The 22,171-nt window shown below is 41.1% G+C and overlaps 1 protein-coding gene across 5 annotated transcripts in view; it reads right to left on the bottom strand.

The window, feature by feature from the left end:
• The window catches only part of LOC100441246 (argonaute RISC component 4), a 50,981-nt gene that overhangs the window by 16,390 nt on the left and 12,420 nt on the right, over nucleotides 1–22,171 (bottom strand). For all 5 annotated transcript variants that reach the window (XR_010138440.1, XR_010138441.1, XM_009252590.4 and 2 more), the window contains exons 3-15: nucleotides 19,370–19,490; nucleotides 16,860–17,041; nucleotides 16,539–16,675; nucleotides 16,290–16,424; nucleotides 15,510–15,597; nucleotides 10,787–10,934; nucleotides 10,430–10,549; nucleotides 10,179–10,307; nucleotides 9,786–9,919; nucleotides 8,181–8,365; nucleotides 6,420–6,579; nucleotides 1,275–1,590; nucleotides 1,005–1,139 (exon numbers count right to left, since the gene is read on the bottom strand). Coding sequence is in view for 3 of the 5 variants with exons in the window: in XM_063719371.1 (XP_063575441.1) it covers nucleotides 1,005–1,139; nucleotides 1,275–1,590; nucleotides 6,420–6,579; nucleotides 8,181–8,365; nucleotides 9,786–9,919; nucleotides 10,179–10,307; nucleotides 10,430–10,549; nucleotides 10,787–10,934; nucleotides 15,510–15,597; nucleotides 16,290–16,424; nucleotides 16,539–16,675; nucleotides 16,860–17,041; nucleotides 19,370–19,490 (1,990 nt within the window). In the remaining 2 variants the exon portion in view is untranslated. The remainder of the gene's footprint in view (nucleotides 1–1,004; nucleotides 1,140–1,274; nucleotides 1,591–6,419; nucleotides 6,580–8,180; nucleotides 8,366–9,785; nucleotides 9,920–10,178; nucleotides 10,308–10,429; nucleotides 10,550–10,786; nucleotides 10,935–15,509; nucleotides 15,598–16,289; nucleotides 16,425–16,538; nucleotides 16,676–16,859; nucleotides 17,042–19,369; nucleotides 19,491–22,171) is intronic.

Here is a 22,171-nt window from a genome sequence, read left to right on the forward strand (position 1 = left end):
GATCTCGGCTCACTGCAACCTCTGGCTCCTGGGTTCAAGCGATTCTCCTGCCTCAGCCTCCTGGATACCTGGGACTACAGGCGTGCACCATTACGCCCAGCTAATTTTTGTATTTTTAGTAGAGACGGAGTCTTGCCATGTTGGCCAGGCTGGCCTCGAACTCCTGACCTCAAGTGATCGCCCGCCTCAGCCTCCCAAAGTGCTGGGATTACAGGCGTGAGCCACCGCACCCAGTCAGATATTGTTCTTAACCACATTTTACAGATGAGAATATTATGGCTTAGAGAAGTTGAGTAATTTGACTGTGGTTTAAGTGTGACACTATAAATATTCAAAGTTTGTACCCTTTGAATCTCCTATGCCAGCAGTCCTCAACTTTTTTGGCAGCAAGGACAGGTTTCATGGAAGACAATTTTTACATGGATGAGGGTAGGGGAGCGGGGGGAGATGGTTTTGGGATGAAACTGTTCCACCACTGCTAATCTGACAGGAGGCAGAGCTCAGGTGGTAATGATCATTCACTGACCGCTCACCTTCTGCTGCACAGCCTGGTTCCTAACAGGCCACAGACTGTTACCAGTCCACAGTCTGGGGGTTGGGGACCCCTGTCCTATGCTGATATAAAATTATTTGGAAGATAAATTCTTCTTTATACCCTAGAACTGTGCAGCAAAAAGTAACAAATAACAAAAGCATCCCTTAGAAGGTTGCCTATATCATCACAATGTACCTGGCATGTTTCTGACCTACTCCCCCCAACACAAAAACAACTCGAGAAATCAGCATTTCTGTTATACAAGAGAAATAAAATATTCAGTCTCAAAACTCGTATCATTCAGAATTGGTCATCTAAACCCAACTGCAGTTATTGTATTTATTAAATTATTATCAGGCATTTCTGCTTTTAAGAAAAAAATTGTATAAAAATGGTGTATATATATATGTGCATATATACATCTCTTGCCAGAACCTCAGATAACAAAGCTTATACTATATCTTCTTACCCTTTCTGTTTTATCTGCACAGAAGAGTCGTGTGTGATGTCTTTTTTGCACCACAATATATGTTATTCCTGGCCGGTAATCTTCTTCCAAGCTAATACATGCCTTTCGAATTGCTATTAGTTCTGGCCAAGCTACCTAGAAGACAGAAATGGAATTATGTTCAGTTGAGAATTTGCCTAGTATCTCTCAGATCTACCCAGAATGGTAGATGACAGGAATCTCCCTCAGACTCCTAGGGGCCCCGAAGGGCAACAGGGATAATGAGAGTACCTGCTTCATTTGTCCCTCAGATACCCCTCCACGGTAATAGATGATCCGAGTGGGTTTGAAGCGTGTGGATTTGTAGAACTGAATCAGCAGCTCTCGAACCATGTTAGTCAGGTCCTGGATGACCTCTTGACTGTAGAGGAGCTCTTGGGAGATCTCCTGCCGGGAAGTCTGCACCCGAACGGTGGCACAGTACCGGCTGGGGTGGCCATCCATACTGCCAACCACAGCAGCAATGGAAGGTTTCTTCCCATCCCCTGCTGGGGGGTGTGTGACATCCGCTCCCAGGAAGATGACGGGCTGCTGGAACACCGAGGGCCTGCTCAGATTTAAGGAGATGTTGCCACTCAGACATATAAATGAAAATTTTTGAGTTTAGCAAGATTATATCACCAGATATAATCAGATATAACCTTATAAGAGAGAACAAAGACTTAAGCCCATTGGGAAAGAACACTACGGACCACTGAATATTGATGTCACCCAGTACAGTGACTCTGGACTGACTGAAGAAGTGAACATGGCTCTTCTATAACAGTAGGAAGAGAAGATTTAAAAAACAGGACCTAGGCTGGGCACCGTGGCTCATACCTATAATCTCAGCACTTTGGAAGGCCAAGGAGGAAGGACTGCTTGAGCCTAGAAGTTCAAGGCCAGCCTGGGCAATATATCAAGACCCAGGTCTCTACAAAAAAAAAGAAAGCTCAGTGTGGCAGCACCTGCCTGTAGTCCCAGTTACTTGGGAGGCTGAGGCAGAAAAACCCAGGAGTTTGAGGCTGCAGTGAGCTATGTACTATACTACACTGTACTGTGTCACATCACTGTACTCCAGCCTGGGCGACAGAGTAAGACCTTGTCTTTAAAAAAAGAAAAGAGGCTGGGCACGGTGGCTCATGCCTGTAATCCCAGCACTTTGGGAAGCCAAGGCAGGAGGATCACCTGAGGTCAGGAGTTGGAGACCAGCCTGGCCAACATGGTGAAACCCTGTTTCTACTAAAAATACAAAAATTAAGGCCGGGCACGGTGGCTCACGCCTGTAATCCCAGCACTTTGGGAGGCTGAGGCAGGCAGATCACTTGAGGTCAGGAGTTTGAGGCCAGCCTGGCCAATATGGCGAAACCCTGTCTCTACTAAAAAATACAAAAATTAGCCAGGTGTGGTGGTGTGTGCCTGTAATCCCAGCTACTCAGAAGGTGGAAGAGGCAGGAGAATCACTTGAACCAGGAAGGTGGAGGTTGCAGTGAGCTGAGATCGCACCACTGCACTCCAGCCTGGGTGACAGAGTGAGACTCTGTCTCAATAAATAAATAAATAAATAAATAAATAAATACATAAATACATAAATAAATAAATAGGCAGGCATAGTGGCACATTCCTGTAGTCCCAGCTACTCAGGAGACTAAAGCGGGAGAATCGCTTGAGCTTGAGCTTATACGTAACGTAACAGCTTACATATACAACGTACCAGCCACTATGCTAAGTACCTCACACGTGTTAACTCATTTAGTCCTTAAAATTTTATGAGGGTGGTACAATTATTATCTCAATTTTTCCAGATAAAAAATAAGACATAAGAGGATAAAGAATGTTGCCAAGATCACACAGCTAGGAGTGGAAAAGCTGGAATCCAAACCCAAGAAGTTTAACGCCAAAGTATGCACTATAAGCCACTACGCTATATTGTCTCAAATGTTTGGGGTAAAATTAAATGAAGACAGACTTTAGGTTAACTTCCCCTATGGCCCATATATCTCATCACTAATGTTTCAGGAGGGATTTATTTACCTAGAAGTTTCATTCAAGGACAAAAATGAGAACTGTGTTGGGAGGCTGAGCGGGTGGATTGCTTGAGCTCAGGAGTTTGAGACCAGTGTGGGCAACATGGAGAAACCTCATCTGTACCAAAAATACAAAAAATAAGCCAGGCGTGGTGGTGCATGCCTGTGGTCCCAGCTGGTTGGGAGGCTGAGGTGGGAAGATTGCTTGAGCCTGGGAGGCGGAGTTTGCAGTGAGCCGGGATTGTGCCACTGCACTCCAGCCTGGGTGACAAAGTGAGACCCTGTCTCAAAAAAATAAATAAATAAGAAATAAGAAATCAACTAATAGAGTTGACAAAATATGCTAAGATTAAATTTAAAAAAAAGAGAGAACTGTGATATGATTGCATAAGAGCAAGGCACTCAATTTCATCTTCAAGTATGGCAATGACTAATACCACAGCCCCAAATTTAACTCTTCAAATCACTTTCACACATAGTATTTCACAGAAAAACAACATTTTCAAGTTAACAAGGCAGATATTATTATCTTGATAGATAAGGAACTGAGGCCCAGAGATATTAGAAATTCACATACGTAACAATACTCAAATCTCCCAATTCCCAGCCAGCACTTTGACTATCATATCCCTGTCTTGCCTTGGTGTTTGTTTACTCTAGAGTCAATCTGACAAACTCAAATTTAAACAAACAAACAAAAACCTATGAAGGGAAGGGCAGACAGGGTTTCTTAAAAAGACATAAAAAGATTGATTCAACTCAGTCCTATTAACATTTTCTGTTCATCAAAAGCCATTGTTGACCAGGCATGGTGGCTCACATCTATAATTCCAACACTTTGAGAGGCCAAGGTGGAAGGATCACTTAAGCCTAGGAGTTCAAAACTAGCCTGGACAACATAGCAAGACCTCATCTTTAAAATAAAATTTAAGGCTGGGTATAGTGGCTCATGCCTATAATCCCAGCACTTTGGGAGGCCAAGGTGGGCCGATTGCTTGAGGTCAGGAGTTCAAGACCACCAGCCTGGCCAACATGGTAAAGCCCTGTCTCTATTAAAAATACAAAAATTAGCCAAGTATGGTGGCGTGCGCCTGTAATTCCAGCTACTTGGGAGGCTGAGGCAGGAGAATCGCTTGAACTCAGGAGGCGGAAGTTGCAGTGAGCCGAGATTGTATCACTGTACTCCAGCCTGGGTGACACAGCGAGACTCTGTCTCAATAAATAAATAAATAAATAAATAATTAGACAGGCATGGTGGCACATTCCTGTAGTCCCAGCTACTCAGGAGACTAAAGCCGGAGAATCGCTTGAGCTGGGGAGATTGAGGCTACAGTGAGTCATGATTGCCCCACTGTGCTCCAGCCTGGGTGACAGAGTGAGACCTTGTCTTAAAAAGAAAAAAACAGAAAACCCACAATTTAGGAGAGTGAAAAGGCAAAGCACAGACTAGGAGAAGACAATCTGCCTATCCTGTTTGCCTATAGGATATCTGCATCTTGTGAAGGACCAGAAGCCACAAAGAACTACTACAAATTAATGAAAAAGACTCACAACCCAATATAAAAAAAAGAGCAAAAGACTAAACAGGTCCATTATAAAAGAAGATGTTTAGGCTAGGCATGGTGGCTCATGCCTGTAATCCCAGCACTTTGGGAGGCTGAGGCAGGAGGACTGTTTGAGCTCAAGAGTTCTAGACCAGCCTGGTCAACAGGACAAAACCCTGTTTCTATAAAAAATAAAAACATTAGCCGAGCATGGTGGTATGAGCCTGTAGTCCCAGCTACTTGGGAGGCTGAGGTGGGATGATCAGTTGAAGGCCAGGAGTTTGGGTCTTCAGTGTGCCATGATCACATCACTGCACTCCAGCCTGGAAGACAGAGTGAGACCCTGTCCCAAAAAACAAAACAGGCCTGGAAGACAGAGTGAGACCCTGTCCCAAAAAACAAAACAGGCCAGGCGCGGTGGCTCACGCCTGTAATCTCAGCACTTTGGGAGGCTGAGGTAGGCGGATCACTTGAGGTCAGGAGTTTGAGTCCAGCCTGGTCAACATGGTGAAACCCTGTCTCTACTAAAAATACAAAAGAATTAGTGGGTCATGGTGGTGTGCACCTGTAATCCTAGCTACTCAAGAAGCTGAGGTGGTAGCATTGGTTGAACCTGGGAGGTGGAGGTTGCAGTGAGCCAAGATCAGGCCATTGCACTCCAGCCTGAGTGACAGAGCAAGACTCCATCTCAAAACAAAACAAACAAACAAACAAAAAAGATGTCCAAATAGCTAATGAGCATATGAAAATGTGCTTAACATCATTACTCATTAAGGGAATGCAAATTAAAACTATAATGAGATACTATTATCCCCAAGCAAAATGGCTAAAATTAAAAGGACTGATACTACGAAGTGTTGGTAAGAATATAGAGCAAGTAGAACTCTCAGTGTAAGTGTAAATTGGTACAACCACTTTGGTGTAAGTGTAAATTGGTACAACCACTTTGGAAAACTATTTGACTGTATCTATTAATAGTAAATATATGTATTCTCTGTAACTCTATTTTCTGTAATTCAGTAATTACACTCCTGGAATTCCACACAAGAGAAAGAGTGTTTCAGTTCACCGAAAATGTAGAATTGTATAATGAATGTATGAAAATATCCAGGGCCGGGCGCGGTGGCTCACGCCTGTAATTCCAGCACTTTGGGAGGCCGAGACGGGCGGATCACGAGGTCAGGAGATTGAGACCATCCTGGCTAACACGGTGAAACCCCGTCTCTACTAAAAATACAAAACATTTGCCGGGCGTGGAGGCGGGTGCCTGTAGTCGCAGCCACTTGGGAGGCTGAGGCAGGAGAATGGCGTGAAACCGGTAGGCGGAGCTTGCAGTAAGCTGAGATCGCATCACTGCACTCCAGCCTTGGGGGACAGAGCGATCGATAGTAGAATAAATTAAAATTGTGTGGTTTATTCATGTAATGAAATCATACACAACAATGAAAAAGAATAAACTACTCCTAAGTGCAACAACACAAATTAATCTCACAGACATAATGTTGAACATAAGAAGACCAACACAAAATAGTGCATACTGTATGATTCCATTTATACGAAGCTCAAAAATGGGCAAAAGTAATCTGGATAGGTGATAGACATCAGAATGGTGGTCACCTTTGGGGGTTATCTATTTGGAGGGGCCATAAGGAAGGCTGATGGGGTGCTGGAAATGTTCTATATCTTTATCTGGGTATTGGGTATATGGGTGCATATATATACAAGAGAAAAGGTAATCTAGATGCATATATAGTATTTGTGTGCTTTCCCATAAATTATGTAAGTTAGATCTTAAACAAAAGTGGGGAAAGCATTCAGAATCTTACCTTTGATGAGGCACAAGCACATTGTTAATTCCTCCAAGTTTTGCATTTATCTTCAGGCAAAGATTGGAAAGGGTTTGAGGTGAGGTCTTCACTACATTTTTTACCTGGACACACTGCGTGGCCATACCTAGAAGGGTATCTCCAACACGTTTCACCTCCGCTACAAAAATAATTTATTAATTTTAACATGTTTAAATGGTCTCCTAATTACTAAAAGCAAAAGGAAAAAAACCCCACACGTTAACTTTGTAACTTACTATATACTGTACACTGTGCTAGATGCTTCTCATGTCTTCCTTTTATCTGCTAAACCCCCAGGGCAATTTTTCCCCCGTGTTTGGATAGGCCCTCCCTTCTCTCTTTTTTCCCTCCTGCAGGCCCTGCAGCCAGTCTGCTTCCTTTATTCTCTGTGCTGCCTGCCACGACTTGCTCAGCTCCTTGATGCTCCTCTTCCCACATGATGATTTAGCAAAAGAATCAATCTTCCCAGCTTCTCCCTCTCAGTACACACACCGGCCCTTTGAATTTTATTTTATTTTGTTTTTCTTTTTTGCTTTTTTTTTCTTTCTTTAAGTACAAGAGATAACTGTAGAGAGAAGGTTAAAGACATTTTATAAAGTTTAAAACTGGGGCCAGCCACAGTGGCTCACATCTGTAATCTCAGCACTTTGGGAGGCCAAGGCGGGTGGATCACTTGAGGTCAGGAGTTCAAGACCAGCCTGGCCAACGTGGTGAAACCCCATCTCTACTAAAAATACAAAAATTAGCTGGGTGTGATGGCACGTGCCTGTAGTCCCAGCTACTTGGGGGGCTGAGGCAGGAGAATCACTTGAACCCAAGAGGCAGAGGCTGCAGTGAGTCAAGATTGTGCCACTGCACTATAGCCTGGATGACAGAGCAGGACCCTGCCTCAAAAAAAAAAAAAAAAAAGTTTAAAACTGGCTGGGCGTGCTGGCCCATGCCTGTAATCCCAATGCTTTGGGAAGCCCAAGGCAGGTGGATGGCTTGAGCCCAGGAGTTCAAGACCATCCTGGGCAACACAGCAAAACCCTATCTCTATAAAAAATACAAAAATTAGCTGCGCGTGGTGGTGGGCACCTGTATTCTCAGCTACTTGAGAGCCTGAGACAGGAGAATCACCTGAGCCCAGGATTTTGAGGCTGAGATGAGCAGTGATCATGACACTGCACTCCAGCCTGGTTGACAGAGCGAGATTCTGTCTCATCAACAATAATAGTTCCTACATCCTTTACTTAAATGATAGCCAAAATAACTTTGTATCATTCTTCTTATAATAGATACAAACTAAGCAAATCCTCTTCTGGAAGTGGCACTCTTCCTCACTCTCATATTCCTAAGTGCTTTTCACCAAATATTTCCAGTTCTCTCAGCTTCCAGGACTATGGTAGTATCACACTACATTCTCAACCCCCATCCCCACTGCTCCCACGCAAGTTGGATAAGGCCATATGGCTGGTTGTGGCCAAGGAGTTGCAGAGAGAAAAAAGAATGTGGGGCCAGCAACATTCTAAATAGCAGCTGCTCTGCCAAGCTGGGTCCCCAAATGGAGATGACATGATGACACAGAGCAGAGTCCGCAGTCTACCTTCAGTGGACGCATAACAGGAGCAAGAAACAAATCTTTGTTGTTGTGAACCACTGAGAGTTTGAGGTTTGTGACTGCAGCATAACCTAGCTTATCCTGACTGTTATATCTACTGCTTGAAATCATCCCTCATTCAGCATTAAAAGGGTCCATACCATATACTGGTGTCTTTCCAGGCAGGATAACCACTATTAGCTGTAGGCCCACATAAGTCATTTTCAGATGTTTAAACATAGGCTCCACACTGTCTGCACCTTGTGCATACTTGCAGAAACATGGCTGACCCTGGATGGGCATTCCTGCATCCTTAGAGATTTTACGCAGCTGGTCAGTGAAACTCCTGTTAAAATAGAACCAGTAGCACAGTTTTTTTCATTTCAGAGTACATTTCTGGCATTCATTTTCCTCTGAAACACTTCCTTCAGTTTTGTAAATTCTTAGCCAAATTTAGAAACAAGTAAACAAATAAATAAAAATCTTTAACTGGTTGCCAAAAATGGACTGGCAATTGCAATTAAACTTGCAATTTAACTTGCAGTTAAACAGAAAAGAATCTGTTATTACTAAGCTATCAGATTATCAACTGAAATTTTTAAATAATTATGCGCAGCTGAACTAGAATAGCATTGCTGTTCAAAGATCTTTTAAACATTCAAATCAATAATTCTGGACTGAAGAAAAGCAGGGTCAAAATTTCAGGTAACGTGCATTTTGGTAAGCCTGGTACAGAAATAGCTGGGTAAGCTTGTGCTCAACTGAGAACGCAGAAACATGCTGTTACAAAATCAGTGTATTTAGGACTACATTCAAACTTGGAACAGATTTGGTTCAATAAAAATGTCAAAAGAAATCATCACTTAAAAAAAGCAAAATTCACTTTGAAGTTTTAAATTTTAGATTTAAGAAGTTACTTCAATTTATGTATAAAGCTTTCAGAATTCCTTCGGTGCATTTGCCAATATTTTGTAGAACTCCTTTCTTTCACTCTAGTTCCCTTTTCTTAATTTTTTTTCACTCTTCTCCCTAACTTTATTTTTTTATTTTTATTTTTTTGAGACGGAGTCTTGCTCTGTCGCAAGGCTGGAGTGCAGTGGCGAGATCTTGGCTCACTGCAACCTCTGCCTCCTGGATTCAAGTGATTCCCCTGCCTCAGCCTCCCCAGTAGCTGGGACTACAGGCGTGCGCCACCATGCCTGGCTGATTTTTTGTATTTTAGTAGAGACGGGGTTTCACCATGTTGGCCAGGATGATCTCGATCTCCTGACCCCATGATCCACCCACCTCGGCCTCCCAAAGTGCTGGGATTACACGTGTGAGCCACTAAGCCCGGCCACTAACTTCTTTTATATAGATAGCTGCATCTGTAAGATGCGAACCTACTCTTACCCAGAGACCTTGCAATAAAACAAACTCATTCGTAAATTATAATGATTCAAAGTAAGCTAGTTTTTTATCTTAGCTGAAAAGATACAATTAATACCAAAGGAAGCTTCAATAAGAACTCAAGAATTTGCCAACCAACATTGTCTCTGCCTTGTTACTCACAAATTTCTGCTCTACATGTAAGGAAGCTGAGTCAGATTCTTAATGTAATTCCCAAGTTTGCAAATTACTATAATACAAGGTCTTTTTCATATAGCCAGATGGTGTCACTATGGGAGTCAGGGATTTAGTGCCAGCGTACACAGCACATTCACATAAAGACAGTATTTTCATATCTGGAAGGGATATTACTAAGCTGAAAATATGAAGATACTCACTTTAGTAAATCTTCCCTACATTGTTTCTGAGGTGCAAAACAAGCAACTGCCCAAACTTTAATTTCAATGCCAGCATAAAACTGCTTTCCTCGCATGTCCCAGACACCCTGGTTGGGTGTGGCTACTGTTTTATTCTTTGAAAAAAAAAAAAAAAAAAAAAGAAGAAGAAGAAGAAGAAGAAACAAAAGAAAAGAGAAAAGACATTACAATCTAAGGCCATTTTACTATTGACGAGTGAATAAACAAAATTCTATTAGGTATGAGCCAGAACACAAAAGGCAATAATGAACAAAACTATGGGTAAATTCAGCAGTGGCAGAGTAGAGAAAACCTGGATTATTCTCTTTTTGACTGGTTGTGGAAGAAGCTTGCTGAATAAAATAAAAAGCTTACCCGGCCTCCATATTGCAGCATTGGTGCTGGAAGTACCCTGCCTGTGAGCTCTGTCATTTCATTGTGGACAACAATACCAAATTCTTTAAGGTATGGATCAGGTCCACCCACCATACTGTTGCTCTTCACCTAAAGAACAGGAAAGCCTGCATATATAAAAACCAGAGAGTAACTGTGTCCCAGGAGTTTTCTATTCTTTTGTTTTTTGTCATCTCAAAGCTAGCTCATCTTGAAGACCATGTCTTACTGACCAGTCTACTGATCTCTTCCTGTCTGTCAGGAGCAGATCTTGCTGTAGCTTTGATCATTGTGGAAGTCTGATTGTCTGTGAGCTTCTTGATACATCGCTGTCCTGCCACTATATTACAGACCTGCCAAGAGACAAAGAGAAATTGGTTTGTGTAAAGGGTTCCATATCTTAAACCTTTGCCAAACCATATCTTATATCCTCTATTTCCAGAAAAATTAAAATTTGGTTATATAGTGAAATCATCTGCCAAAAATATTTTAGAAATTAACACTAAATTTCAACACTAGTTTAGAACTCTACTTAAAAATATATACTCATTCAAGAGATCAGCAAATTGGCAAAAGAAAATTTAACTTACCTCGAGTGGCAAGTATGTATGCTTTTGTTCTTGTCCCACTTGGAGACAGGGAAGATGGGGGTATTTCAGCTGCAGACTATACTTTTGCTTAAAATATTGAGCTACTGTACATTCCATAGCTTGACCGTTTTCTAGCTGCAAAGGAAAACTATAGGAGAGAATGTCTTTTTTAGAATATTTCTTCAAGTTCTTTCTTTTCTTCTTTTTCTTTTCTTTTCTTTTCTTTTCTTTTTTTTTTTTTTTTGAGACAGTGTCTCACTCTGTCACCCAGGCTGGAGTGCATGGCGTGATCTCAACCTCTGCCTCCCGGGTTCAATGGATGCTCATGCCTCATCTTCCCAAGCAGTTGGGATTATAGGCGTGTGCCACCACGCCAAGCCAATTTTTGTATTTTTAGTAGAGACAGGGTTTCACCACGTTGGCCACGCTGGTCTCGAACTCCTGACCTCAAGTGATCCACCCACCTCGGCCTCCCAAAGTGCTGGGATTACAGGCGTGAGCCACTGTGCCTGGCCAAATTCTTTCTTTTCTAAACAATAAACAAACAAAGCCCACTAATAATTCCTACTTTCATCAGTCACTTAAAAAAACAAAGGTCAATCTTTTTTTTTTTTTTTTTTTGTGAGACAGAGACTCACTCTGTTGCCCAGGCTGGAGTGCAGTGGCACCATCTTGGTTCACCGCAATCTCCACCTCCCGGGTTCAAGCGGTTCTCCTGCCTCAGGCTCCCGAGTAGCTGGGATTACAAGTGCGCGCCACCACCTATAATTTTTGTATTTTTAGTAGAGACGGGGTTTCACCGCGTTGGCCAGGCTGATCTAGAACTCCTGACTTCAGGTGATCCACCTGCCTCAGCCTCCCAAAGTGCTGGGATCACAGGTGTGAGCCACATGCCCAGCCAAAAAACAAAAGTTAATCTTTATTTGAGCATTTTCACTTAAGTAAGTTTAGTATTTAACCAGAACAATGATTCCATTGAACTTCTCCATGTTTGTTAAAGCTTGGATGAGAAATTTTTTTAAATTAAAATTTAAAAAGAATTAAAAAAAATAACTTAAAACAAGAAGATACTGCAGAACCAGAAGATACATAGACTCACTTGAGGTCAGGTAACACCTACTGGTACAAATACAACCTCTTGCTGGCTTCAAATTAACATAAGGATTTTGAGTAATCCATGTAGGTGTTTTGTTCCCTTAAGATAACTTTTTGTAAAATGAGTGTAGCATAGTTACTGGGGCCACATTTTTAGATTCCCAAATTTTCAGATCCTAAAACTAGAACAAATACATGTGGATCTGGAGACAACAAGACCAAATACATGAATCTGAGACTGTGCCAGAATATTTGGCATAATTATTTGGCTTTTCCAGTGGGCAAATTATCTCAAATACTTAGTACAATAATAACTTTAATCTTGCTTTTTTTTTTTTTTTTGAGACAGAGTCTCGCTCTGTCACCTAGGCTGGAGTGCAGTGGCATGATTTTGGCTTACTGCAACCTCCACCACCTGGGCTCAAGCAATTCTCCCACCTCAGCCTCCCAACTAGCTGGGACAAATGCCTGGCTAATTTTTCTGTATTTTTTGTAGAGGGGTCTTGCCACATTGCCCAGGCTGGTCTCGAACTCCTGGGCTCAAGGAATCCTCTTTCCTCAGCCTCCCAAAGTGTTGGGATTACAGTTGCCAGCCACCATGCCGGGTTTTAATCTTGCTTTTTTTTTTTTTTTTTTTTTAAAGACGTAGTCTCACTCTGTTGCCCAGGCTAGAGTGCAATCTCGGCTCACTGCAACCTCTGCCTCCTGGGTTCAAGTGATTCTCCTACCTCAGCCTCCCGAGTACCTGGGATTACAGGCGCCTGCCACCACGCCTGCCACCATGCCTAGCTAATTTTTGTATTTTTAGTAGAGACAGGGTTTCACCATGTTGGCCAGGCTGGTCTTGAACTCCTGACCTCTAGTGATCTGCCTGCCTCAGCCTCCCAAAATGCTGGGATTTAGAGGCGTGAGCCACTGCGCCCAGCCCGTTAATCTTGCTTTCTTAACTGCCACAGCCTTACAAAGTAAAGGTGCAGTAAGGGTCATCTATGTGATATTTAAATATATGAGTTATAATCTTTCAGCAAAGATTATATACGTCTATAAGTCTAATTATTCTAACAGGGTTATGTGAAATAATTAAATAATGAAAAGAGCACAGTTCTTGAACAAATGCTACAATTCTCAACAGTGACTTCATAAGGTTTTGGTAACTTTTTTTTTTCTGAGAAAGAAGTCAATGGTATAATACAAATAATACATGAAATACCAATTTACCACTCTTAAGAAATTCATGTAGTGTGTACATGAGGTCATACTGAAGAATTTATTCAAATCAGACTGAAATAATGCACTTTATTTATCCAGAAGCCATCTGAAAATTTCAACTATCTAGACAAAGCCCTCTGGGTGATTTTGATATGCACTAAAGTTTGAAAATTAAGAATCATGAATCTAAAACAAAGTCAGATTAGAATATAAGCAAAAAAAGGTGTGTGTGGGGGGGGGGCTCTGAGTAACCAAAATAATATAAATGTAGTAAAGTGTATACTGTATATTTAACTCTTTATTTAGAAGAGCCAATATTTATGTTTATGTCAGACATGATCTTGATTACAAGAATAAGATACAGATATAATTTTTAAGGCACTTTCACATATAGTGTCTCACTGAGGCACAGTTTTCAGTAGATTAGAAGTGTTGGGTGATGGGCTGGGCGCAGTGGCTCATGCCTGTAATCCCAGCACTTTGGGAGGCTGAGGCGGATGGATCGCCTGAGGTCAGGAGTTCAAGATCAGCCTGGCCAACATAGAGGAACCCCGTCTCCACCAAAAATACAAAAAATTAGCTGGGCATGGTAGCAGGTGCCTGTAATCTCAGCTACTCGGGAGGCTGAGGCAGGAGAATCACTTGAATCCGGGAGGCGGAGGTTGCAGTGAGCAGAGATCACGACATTGCATTCCAACCTGGGCAACAAGAGCGAAACTCTGTCTCAAAAAAAAAAAAAGAAGTATTGGGCGATTAGGAAAATGAGATTGGGGAAACGGAAAGGAGTATGCTGCTGGAGGATGCCATAGACACCAACAGCTGTTAAGAAGTGACAGCTACCTACAAAGGGAGGGAGAGAAATCCACACAAAACACAAAGCAATAGATGTCTTCTCCCAGCCTGGGCAACAAAGTGGGACCCCGTCTCTATTAAAAATACAAAAATTAGCGAGGCGTGGCGGCACATGCCTATAGTCCCAGATACTCAGGAGGCTGAGGTGGGAGGATTGCTTGAGCCCAGGAAGTTGAGGCTGCAGTGGGCCATGATGGTGCCAAGCACTATATACGTGTGTCTGTATTTTTTTTAGAAGATACATATATATATATAAAATGTCTTCTCATATATTTTATTTATATGTATGTCTTCTCCTGACAGCCTTATATGATATCTAGGCCTTAACAGACCTTTTGAGCTATGTATTAAGAATTACAACAGTAGGCTGGGTGTGCTGGTTCACACCTGTAGTCCCAGCACTTTGGGAGGCCGAGGTGGGCAAACTGTTTGAGCCCAGGAATTGAAGACCAGACTGGGCAACATAGCGAAACCCCACCTCTACAAAAAAAATTAGGCGGGTGTGGTGGTGCATGCCTGTAATCCCACTACTTGGAAGTCTGAGGTGGGAGGTTCACTTGAGCCCAGAAGGTGACAGAGTGAGACCCTGTCTCCAAAAGAAAAAAAAAAAAAAGGATGACAACAGTATAATTTAAAAAAGCTTATAATGACTCTGCATCATTAAATAAAAAGATTAAATAAAACATAGATTAAATAAAAGTTAATCTATGTTTAACATACTCTACTTAAGAGGTAAATTGAATTAAAGGCAAAGAATGTGTTTTATAAATATCTCTACCAAAAATATTCAGAAAATGTTTTAAAACTTTGGTGTTAAAAGCAAAGATTCTGGTGATCTTGAAAATTTCAGTATAAGATAACCAATTCTTTCTTTTTTTCTTTTGAGATGGAGTTTCACTCTGTCACCCAGGCTGGAGTACAATGGCGTGATCTTGGCTCACTGCAAACTCTGCCTCCTGGGTTCAAGCGATTCTCCTGCCTCAGCCTCCCAAGTAGCTGGGATTACAAGCGCCTGCCACCAAGCCTGGCTAATTTTTGTAGTTTTTAGTAGAGACGGGGTTTCACCATGTTGGCCAGGCTGGTCTCAAACGCCTGACTTCAAGTGATCTGCCTGGCTCGGCCTCCCAAAGTGCTGGGATAACAGGTGCGAGCCACCATGCCCGGCCAAGATAACCAATTTCTTTTTATTTATTTATTTTTTTTGAGACAGAGTCTTGCTGTGTTGCCCAGGCTGGAGTGCAGTGGTGCAACCTTGGCTCACTGTAACCTCCGCCTCCCAGGTTCAAACAATTCTCTGCCTCAGCCTCCCGAGTACCTGGGGTTACAGGTGACCGCCACCATGCCCAGCTAATTTTTTTGTATTTTTGGTAGAAATGGGGTTTCACCATCTTGGCCAGGCTGGTCTTGAACTCCTGACCTCGTGATCCACCCACCTCGGCCTCTCAAAGTGCTGGGATTACAGGTGTGAGCCACTGTGCTCAGCCAATAACCAATTTCTTAAACAATTATAGTAGCTCCCTCTGTTACTAAAAATGTAATTGTATTACTTTAGATGTGGTTAACATACGTTTGATGGCTGGCTGGCCGTCTAGTCACATTACAAACTCGGTATTTTCGTTTCATCTGTCCACAGTGGGTCACCTCAACTTTGAGACCTGAAATTTTTTTTAAAAGGCAAAACATCAGTTAATTAAAATCATAGTGACAAAAACAGATTCAGATGTTGTCTTCAAAATGTCATGACATTGTACAGGATAAAAATTGCAAGAATATGGGGACAATTTCATCATTATAGGCAAAAAACCTGAGCTAAGCAGAATAAATTAGAACTCAGATGACCTAAGATGCTCGATCTCCTTTAGTTTATTATTTCATCCAATAAATATTTATTAAGCATCAACTATGTTCTGACGCTTATTTTCAGGCCTGGAGACAGCTTTCGTGAAGTTTATATTCTAGTGAGGGAAGCTAACCAATAACAAGTAAAGAAGAAAAGAAATTCCAGAAGGATAATAAATGAATTTATGTTATTTTATTAAAATGGAAGTTTTTAAGTGGGTAAGGGTAGCATTTACTGAGTGCCTGATATGTGACAGGTACTATGCTAGAAAGCTTAATAAGCCTAATTGCATTTAATTATCACAACAACTCTACAAAGTATATATTATTATCTTTACCTTAGAGATGAATACACTAAGGTTCACAGTGGTTAAGGAACTTGACGAAGGTCCCATTGATAGAACTGGTTAGCCTGAGACCGAAGCCCAGGTCTGTGTGACTCCAGAGCACAGGCAACGTGCAGCATGCTGAGCTGCTTCTCCAAGACCACATTAATGCAAACACTTACCTCTGATTTCTTTGGTAAACTTGACACGCTGGGAGTCTGTTAGAGGTTTGGTCTGTTCATTGATGTTCTGAATGTCTAAAACCTCACACATGAACTCAATGATAGGCTGAGCTCGGTAGAAAGCAGTTGCAGATACTAACAAACAGAGAAGGATACTTCACTTCAGGGAAAAGGGAAGGGCCAAAACAAACAAACAAACAAACAAAAACCAGCCCAAAGAGTTATTGGATAAAGAGAGTTCCATCCTACCATCAATGTTGAGCATCATATTCCACATGGCAGGTCTCACAGACTGATGAAAACCAAACCAGACCTCCCTGCCCCCTCCCAGAGGGTGGTAGTAACCTTCCGGGGGTGAGAAAAAGGAACGGCCCACTGGGGTGTACCTGAAGAAATAAGAGTTTGCATGTGTCACATTAAACATGTGAAAGGTCCTTCATTTCACTCTCAACTCTGGGAGCTGAAATCAAATTTGAACTATGACTTATGCAGAAATTTTTCAATGGCTCCAGTACAACCTACCAAAAAAGTCTGACATTTGTAGGAAATAATCCAAACCAAGGTACTAACCTCATGGAGGGAAGGTGTCTTGTGATAACATCAAGTGCTTGTACTGAGTCATCTGGGACTTCATTCAGGTGCCCAGCCAAAGCTTCTAAAAGCAACTGAAGGCTCACAACTGACACCCACTGAACAGACACTTTAAATGTTTGGTCTTTACCCTCGCCTGGAAGAGTCACCTCCATATCAACCTAAGGAAAAAAATACATGAATACAAACATAAATGTTTACAATGGCTGTGGGAAAGATTCCAAGAATATGCAGTATGATACATGCATAAAGATATTTCTTTTAACATTTTTTTACAATTGCATAACATTGGAAACAACTTAGTGTCCATGAGTAGGGGCATAATTTAATATGTAACATTATACAATAGTGAAAAACTAAGGTAGATGTTATAACATGGATGAACCTTGAAAACATTATGCTAAATGAAACAAGCCAGATACAAAAAGGCAAATATTTCATGATTCTATTTCTATGAAGTACATTGAATAGTCAAATTTAAAGAGACAGAAAGTAGAATAGTGGTTATCAGGGACCAGGGACAGTAGGGTATGGAGAATTATTGTTTAATAGGTACAGAGTTTTCGTTTGGAATGATGAAAAAGTTCTGAAAATGGATAGTGATGATGGATGCACAACAATGTGAATGTACATAATGCCATTAAACTGTAACATATCATAATTTTTTTTTTGAGACAGGGTCCTGTTCTGTCATCCAAGCTGGAGTGCAGTGGTGCAATAATAACTTATTGTAGCCTCAAAGTCCTGGGCTCAAGGGATTCTCCCACTTTAGCCTCCCAAGTAGCTGGAACTACAAGTGCACACCACCATGCCTAGCTAATTAGAAATTTTTTTTTTGTAGAGATGGGTCTCCCTGTGTTGGTCAGGCTGGTCTCAAACTACTGGCCTCAAGCAATCTTCCCACCTCGATCTCCCACAGCACTGGGATTTTTGGCTGGGTGAAGCACTACACCCAGCCAAAAATAGTAAATTTTATGTTATATATTATTTTACAACAATAAAAAACTTAAACTTGAAAAAAAATAATAAGGTAGATATAAATGCATAGAAATGGAAAGATCTTTCAGGCATATTGTTAAATGAAAAGCAAATCATAGAATGACATGCAAAACAATTAAGAATACACATCAACATATGTATAAATAGCTAATATACATAACATATCTAAAAAGATATATACCAAACTACTACAGTAGTTTCCTTTGGAAAGGAAGATGGTAGTGAGGGTGCAGATAAGTGGTGGAGGCAGTAAATCGCAGCATTTCTAGATTGTCTGGATAAGTTTATTATGAGCATATGTTCACACAGTACTTTTCTAATTAAAAAAATAAATGTTTAAAAAAGTATTGTGCTATTATAATCTATTTTCATAAGTGAGTATTATATAGTTTTCTATAATTTATAAAGCCCTGTTGTTCAGATTCAGGTAGTACTTTGTTAAAGTACATGGTTAATGTGAGAAATTAAGTAAAGATGACATAATCAACCTAAATCCTAATGCTCATCTCATTTTCAATTATCAGTTAACTGAGACAAAAGAATATGGACAGAATAACAAATCTATCATCACTATAAAAAACAACTCTGGCTGGGCGTAGTGGCTGATGCCTGTAATCCCAGCACTTTGGGAGGCTGAGATGGTGGATCACCTGGGGTCAGGAGTTTGACACCAGCCTGTTCAACAGGGTGAAACCCCATCTGTACTAAAATAATAATAATAATAATAATAATAATAATAATAATAATAAAAATTAAGGCCAGGTGCAGTGGCTCAGGCCTGTAATCCCAGCACTTTGGGAGGCTGAGGCGGGTGGATCACCTGAGATCAGGAGTTCGAGACCAGCCTGGCCAACATATAGTGAAACCCCCATTTCTACTAATAAAATACAAAAATGATCTGGGCGTGGTGGCACACGCCTATAGTCCCAGATACTTGGGAAGCTGAGGCAGGAGAATCGCTTGAACCCAGGAAGTGGAAGTTGCAATGAGCCGAGATCCCGCCACTGCACTCCAGCCTGGGCGACAGAGCAAGGCTCCGTCTCTCAAGGAAAAAAATAAAATAAAAATTAGCCAGGTGTGGTGGCACATGCCTGTAATCCCAGCTACTTGGAAGGCTGGGGCAGGAGAATCGCTTGAACCTGGGAGGCAGAGGTTTCAGTGAGCGGAGACCAAACCACTGCATTCCAGCCTGGGCGACAGAGCGAGATCCCATCTCAAAAAAAAAAAAAATTCTAAGAATTGATGTGTTATTAAACTTTTCTTTCTGCTCACATACAGATTTTTTAAAATTGATATATGACAATTGTACATATTTTTGGGGTACATGTGATATTTTGATATCTGTATGCAATGTGTAATAATGAAATAAGGGTAATTAGGATATCATTACCTCAAACATTTATGTTTTTTGCGTGTGTTGGGAAGAAAAGGAAACATTTTTGTCATGTATCTACTAAATGAACTAAGTATTTCTTGCTCTTAACACTTACCCTATCCCGTCCAATTGGTAGTGGATGTGCCGTGTACATGTTTCTTTTGCCATCATACCCAGGCTGCCGATCACCAAATATTTGCATCTTGAAGTGCCGCACCATTGTATCTACTACCTCCCTTCACGGTAATGGAGATAATGGCAATTAGCTTTCAGAAATGGTAAACAGTAAGAAAAGCATCATCATACCTTAATCATTTAAATTAGGTTCAGTATTACTTGGAAAAAGTAAGAGTTAAGGTTACAATTGATTCAAGTACTTTAAAAAATAGTTAACTAAAGAAAGGTAGCAACAAGTGTACAAAAACAACTATAAGATGATATAGGAAATGGGGAATAAAAAAGAGAATAACATTTATGTTATCCTCTCAACCTCCTCTTTCCAAAATCCTCTCCTGTGATAAACACAGCCTTATAAGAATAACCTGGCTAGGCGCGGCGGCTCACGCTTGTAATCTCAGCACTTTGGGAGGCTGAGGTGGGTGGATCACTTGAGGTCAGGAGTTCGAGACCAGCCTGACCAACACGGTGAAACCCTGTCTCTACTAAAAATACAAAATTAGCCGGCATGGTGGCACGTGCCTGTAATCCCAGCTACTCAGGAGGCTGAGGCAGGAGAATCGCTTGAACCCGGGAAGCGGAGGTTGCGGTGAACCGAGATTGTGCCATTGCACTCCATCCTGGGCAACAAGAGCGAAATTCCGTCTCAAGAAAAAAAAGAATAACCTATCTTGGATATCTAAGTTTGACACGTAGGTACCTCACTGAACGATGATAAGTTTGTCATCAAATCAATATCCTGGCTGGGTGTGGTAGCTCATGCCTGCAATTCCAGCACTTTGGGAGGCTGAGGCAGGTGGATCACTTGAGGTCAGGAGTTCGAGACTAGCCTGGCCAACGCAGTGAAACCCAGTCTCAACTAAAAAAAATAGAAAACTTAGTCAGGCATGGTGTAATCCTGGGTACTTGGGAGGCTGAGGCACGAGAATCACTTGAACCCAGGCGGCAGAGGTTGCAGTGAGCTGAGATCACGCCACTGTACTCCAGCCTGGGCAACAGAGTAAAACTCTGTCAAAAAAAAAAAAAAAAAAAAAAAAAAAAATCCTTATTCAAGTATATTGGTTTTGAGAAAGAGAATCAGCAGGAATTCAAAAATCTGAGGATCAGTAAATCTAAGATCCATGATACACAAACAAATAAGTCAACCCCTTTGCCTAATGCTAGTGATTTATTATTCTGTATACCGTCTTGTCTTATTCCAAAGTGCTTGTCTTATTTCAAAGTGCTTATTCCAAGCAGTGTAGACAAGGGAATGTTGTAAAATATTCTCTTTCCAAAAAGATTATTAATATAGCTTCTTTGTTTTTAGAATAAAAGTCTTTTTCTCCATCAAGCATGCAGAGCTTTACTTTAGTGTTCTTGCATATATGCCAGATCACACTGTATGCAGGCTGTGGAATAAATGCAGTGGCAAAAAAACTGGTGTATAGAGTTTAAGATATGGACAGACCAGGGTTTGTGAGATTTTTGAATGCTAGAGTCAATGAAAAGTTAGGTGCTTAGACTTAGCAACGTTCATGTGTGGGAACGATATCTTAAAAGCCAAAATACATCATAACTAGCTAACACATTTATATTACTACAAATGAAATCTGTGGGAAAGTCATGTTTACAAACCAAACCATGCGACTGAAAAAAATTGATGGAGAGACGTGGTATCGTACAATCTCCATTTTAAAGAGCTAACTTAAGAACTGTACATTTTCATACTAGAAAAGAGTAATTTCTCATCTTACATTCTTAAATTCTGACCAAAAAGTTTAGAGTAAAGAGCTACTTTCACCTCTATTCTCATTTAATCTTCACAGCAACCTCGTAAAACAAATAGGAGAATGATTATGGTCCTCACATTAAAGAAAAGAAAAAAGAAAAATTCAGAATGGGCAAGTGGCCTGTCCCTGATCACACAATGATTAAGTGGCAGAACTGCAAGACCTTGGACAAGTTACTTAATCTTTCACATGTCTGTTTCTTCATATGTAAAGTTATGATAATAATAATAATAATACTTCCCTTGAAAAGTGGTTGTCTTAATTGAGCAAATACACAGAGTATTTATTTATTTATACAGTGTTACGTAAAACACATAGAGTATTTAGAATGGTGCTTGTCCCACAATAAGCCTTTGTACTCTGATCTGCTCATGGATATCATTCCAAGAATTGTCTTCTCTCCTAAATCATCAAATTTTTCCTTTTTACTGGATTATTCCCTTCAGCATACAAATATGCTCCAATTTCTCTCATCTTAAAAAAAAAAAATCAAACTTTCTTGGGCCAGGCGTGGTGGCTCATGCCTATAATCCCAGCACTTTGGGAGGCAGAGGCAGGCAGATCACTTGAGGTCAGGAGTTTGAGACAAGCCTGACCAACGTGGTGAAACCTCGTCTCTACTAAAAATTAGCCAGGTGTGGTGGTGCATGCCTGTAATCCCAGCTACTCGGGAGGCTGAGGCAAGGGAATCAGTTGAACCCCAGAGGTGGAGGTTTCAGTGAGCCAAGATTGCACCACTGCACTCCAACCTGGGTGACAGAGTGAGACTCCATCTCAAAAAAAAATACATAAATAAAAAATTAAACTTTCTTAATCTCAGTTTCTCCTCATCTGAACATTCTATTTCTGTGCTCCCTTTTGTATCAAAATCCCTTGAAGGAGTTGCCTGTAATTCCTCTTCCTCTTTCTCCCTTGAACTTTCTCAAGTAAGGCTTTCGCTCTACCAAACTACTCTTATTAACGTCCTC

This window comes from Pongo abelii, chromosome 1, assembly GCF_028885655.2.
Source record: "Pongo abelii isolate AG06213 chromosome 1, NHGRI_mPonAbe1-v2.0_pri, whole genome shotgun sequence".
NCBI lineage: Eukaryota > Metazoa > Chordata > Mammalia > Primates > Hominidae > Pongo > Pongo abelii.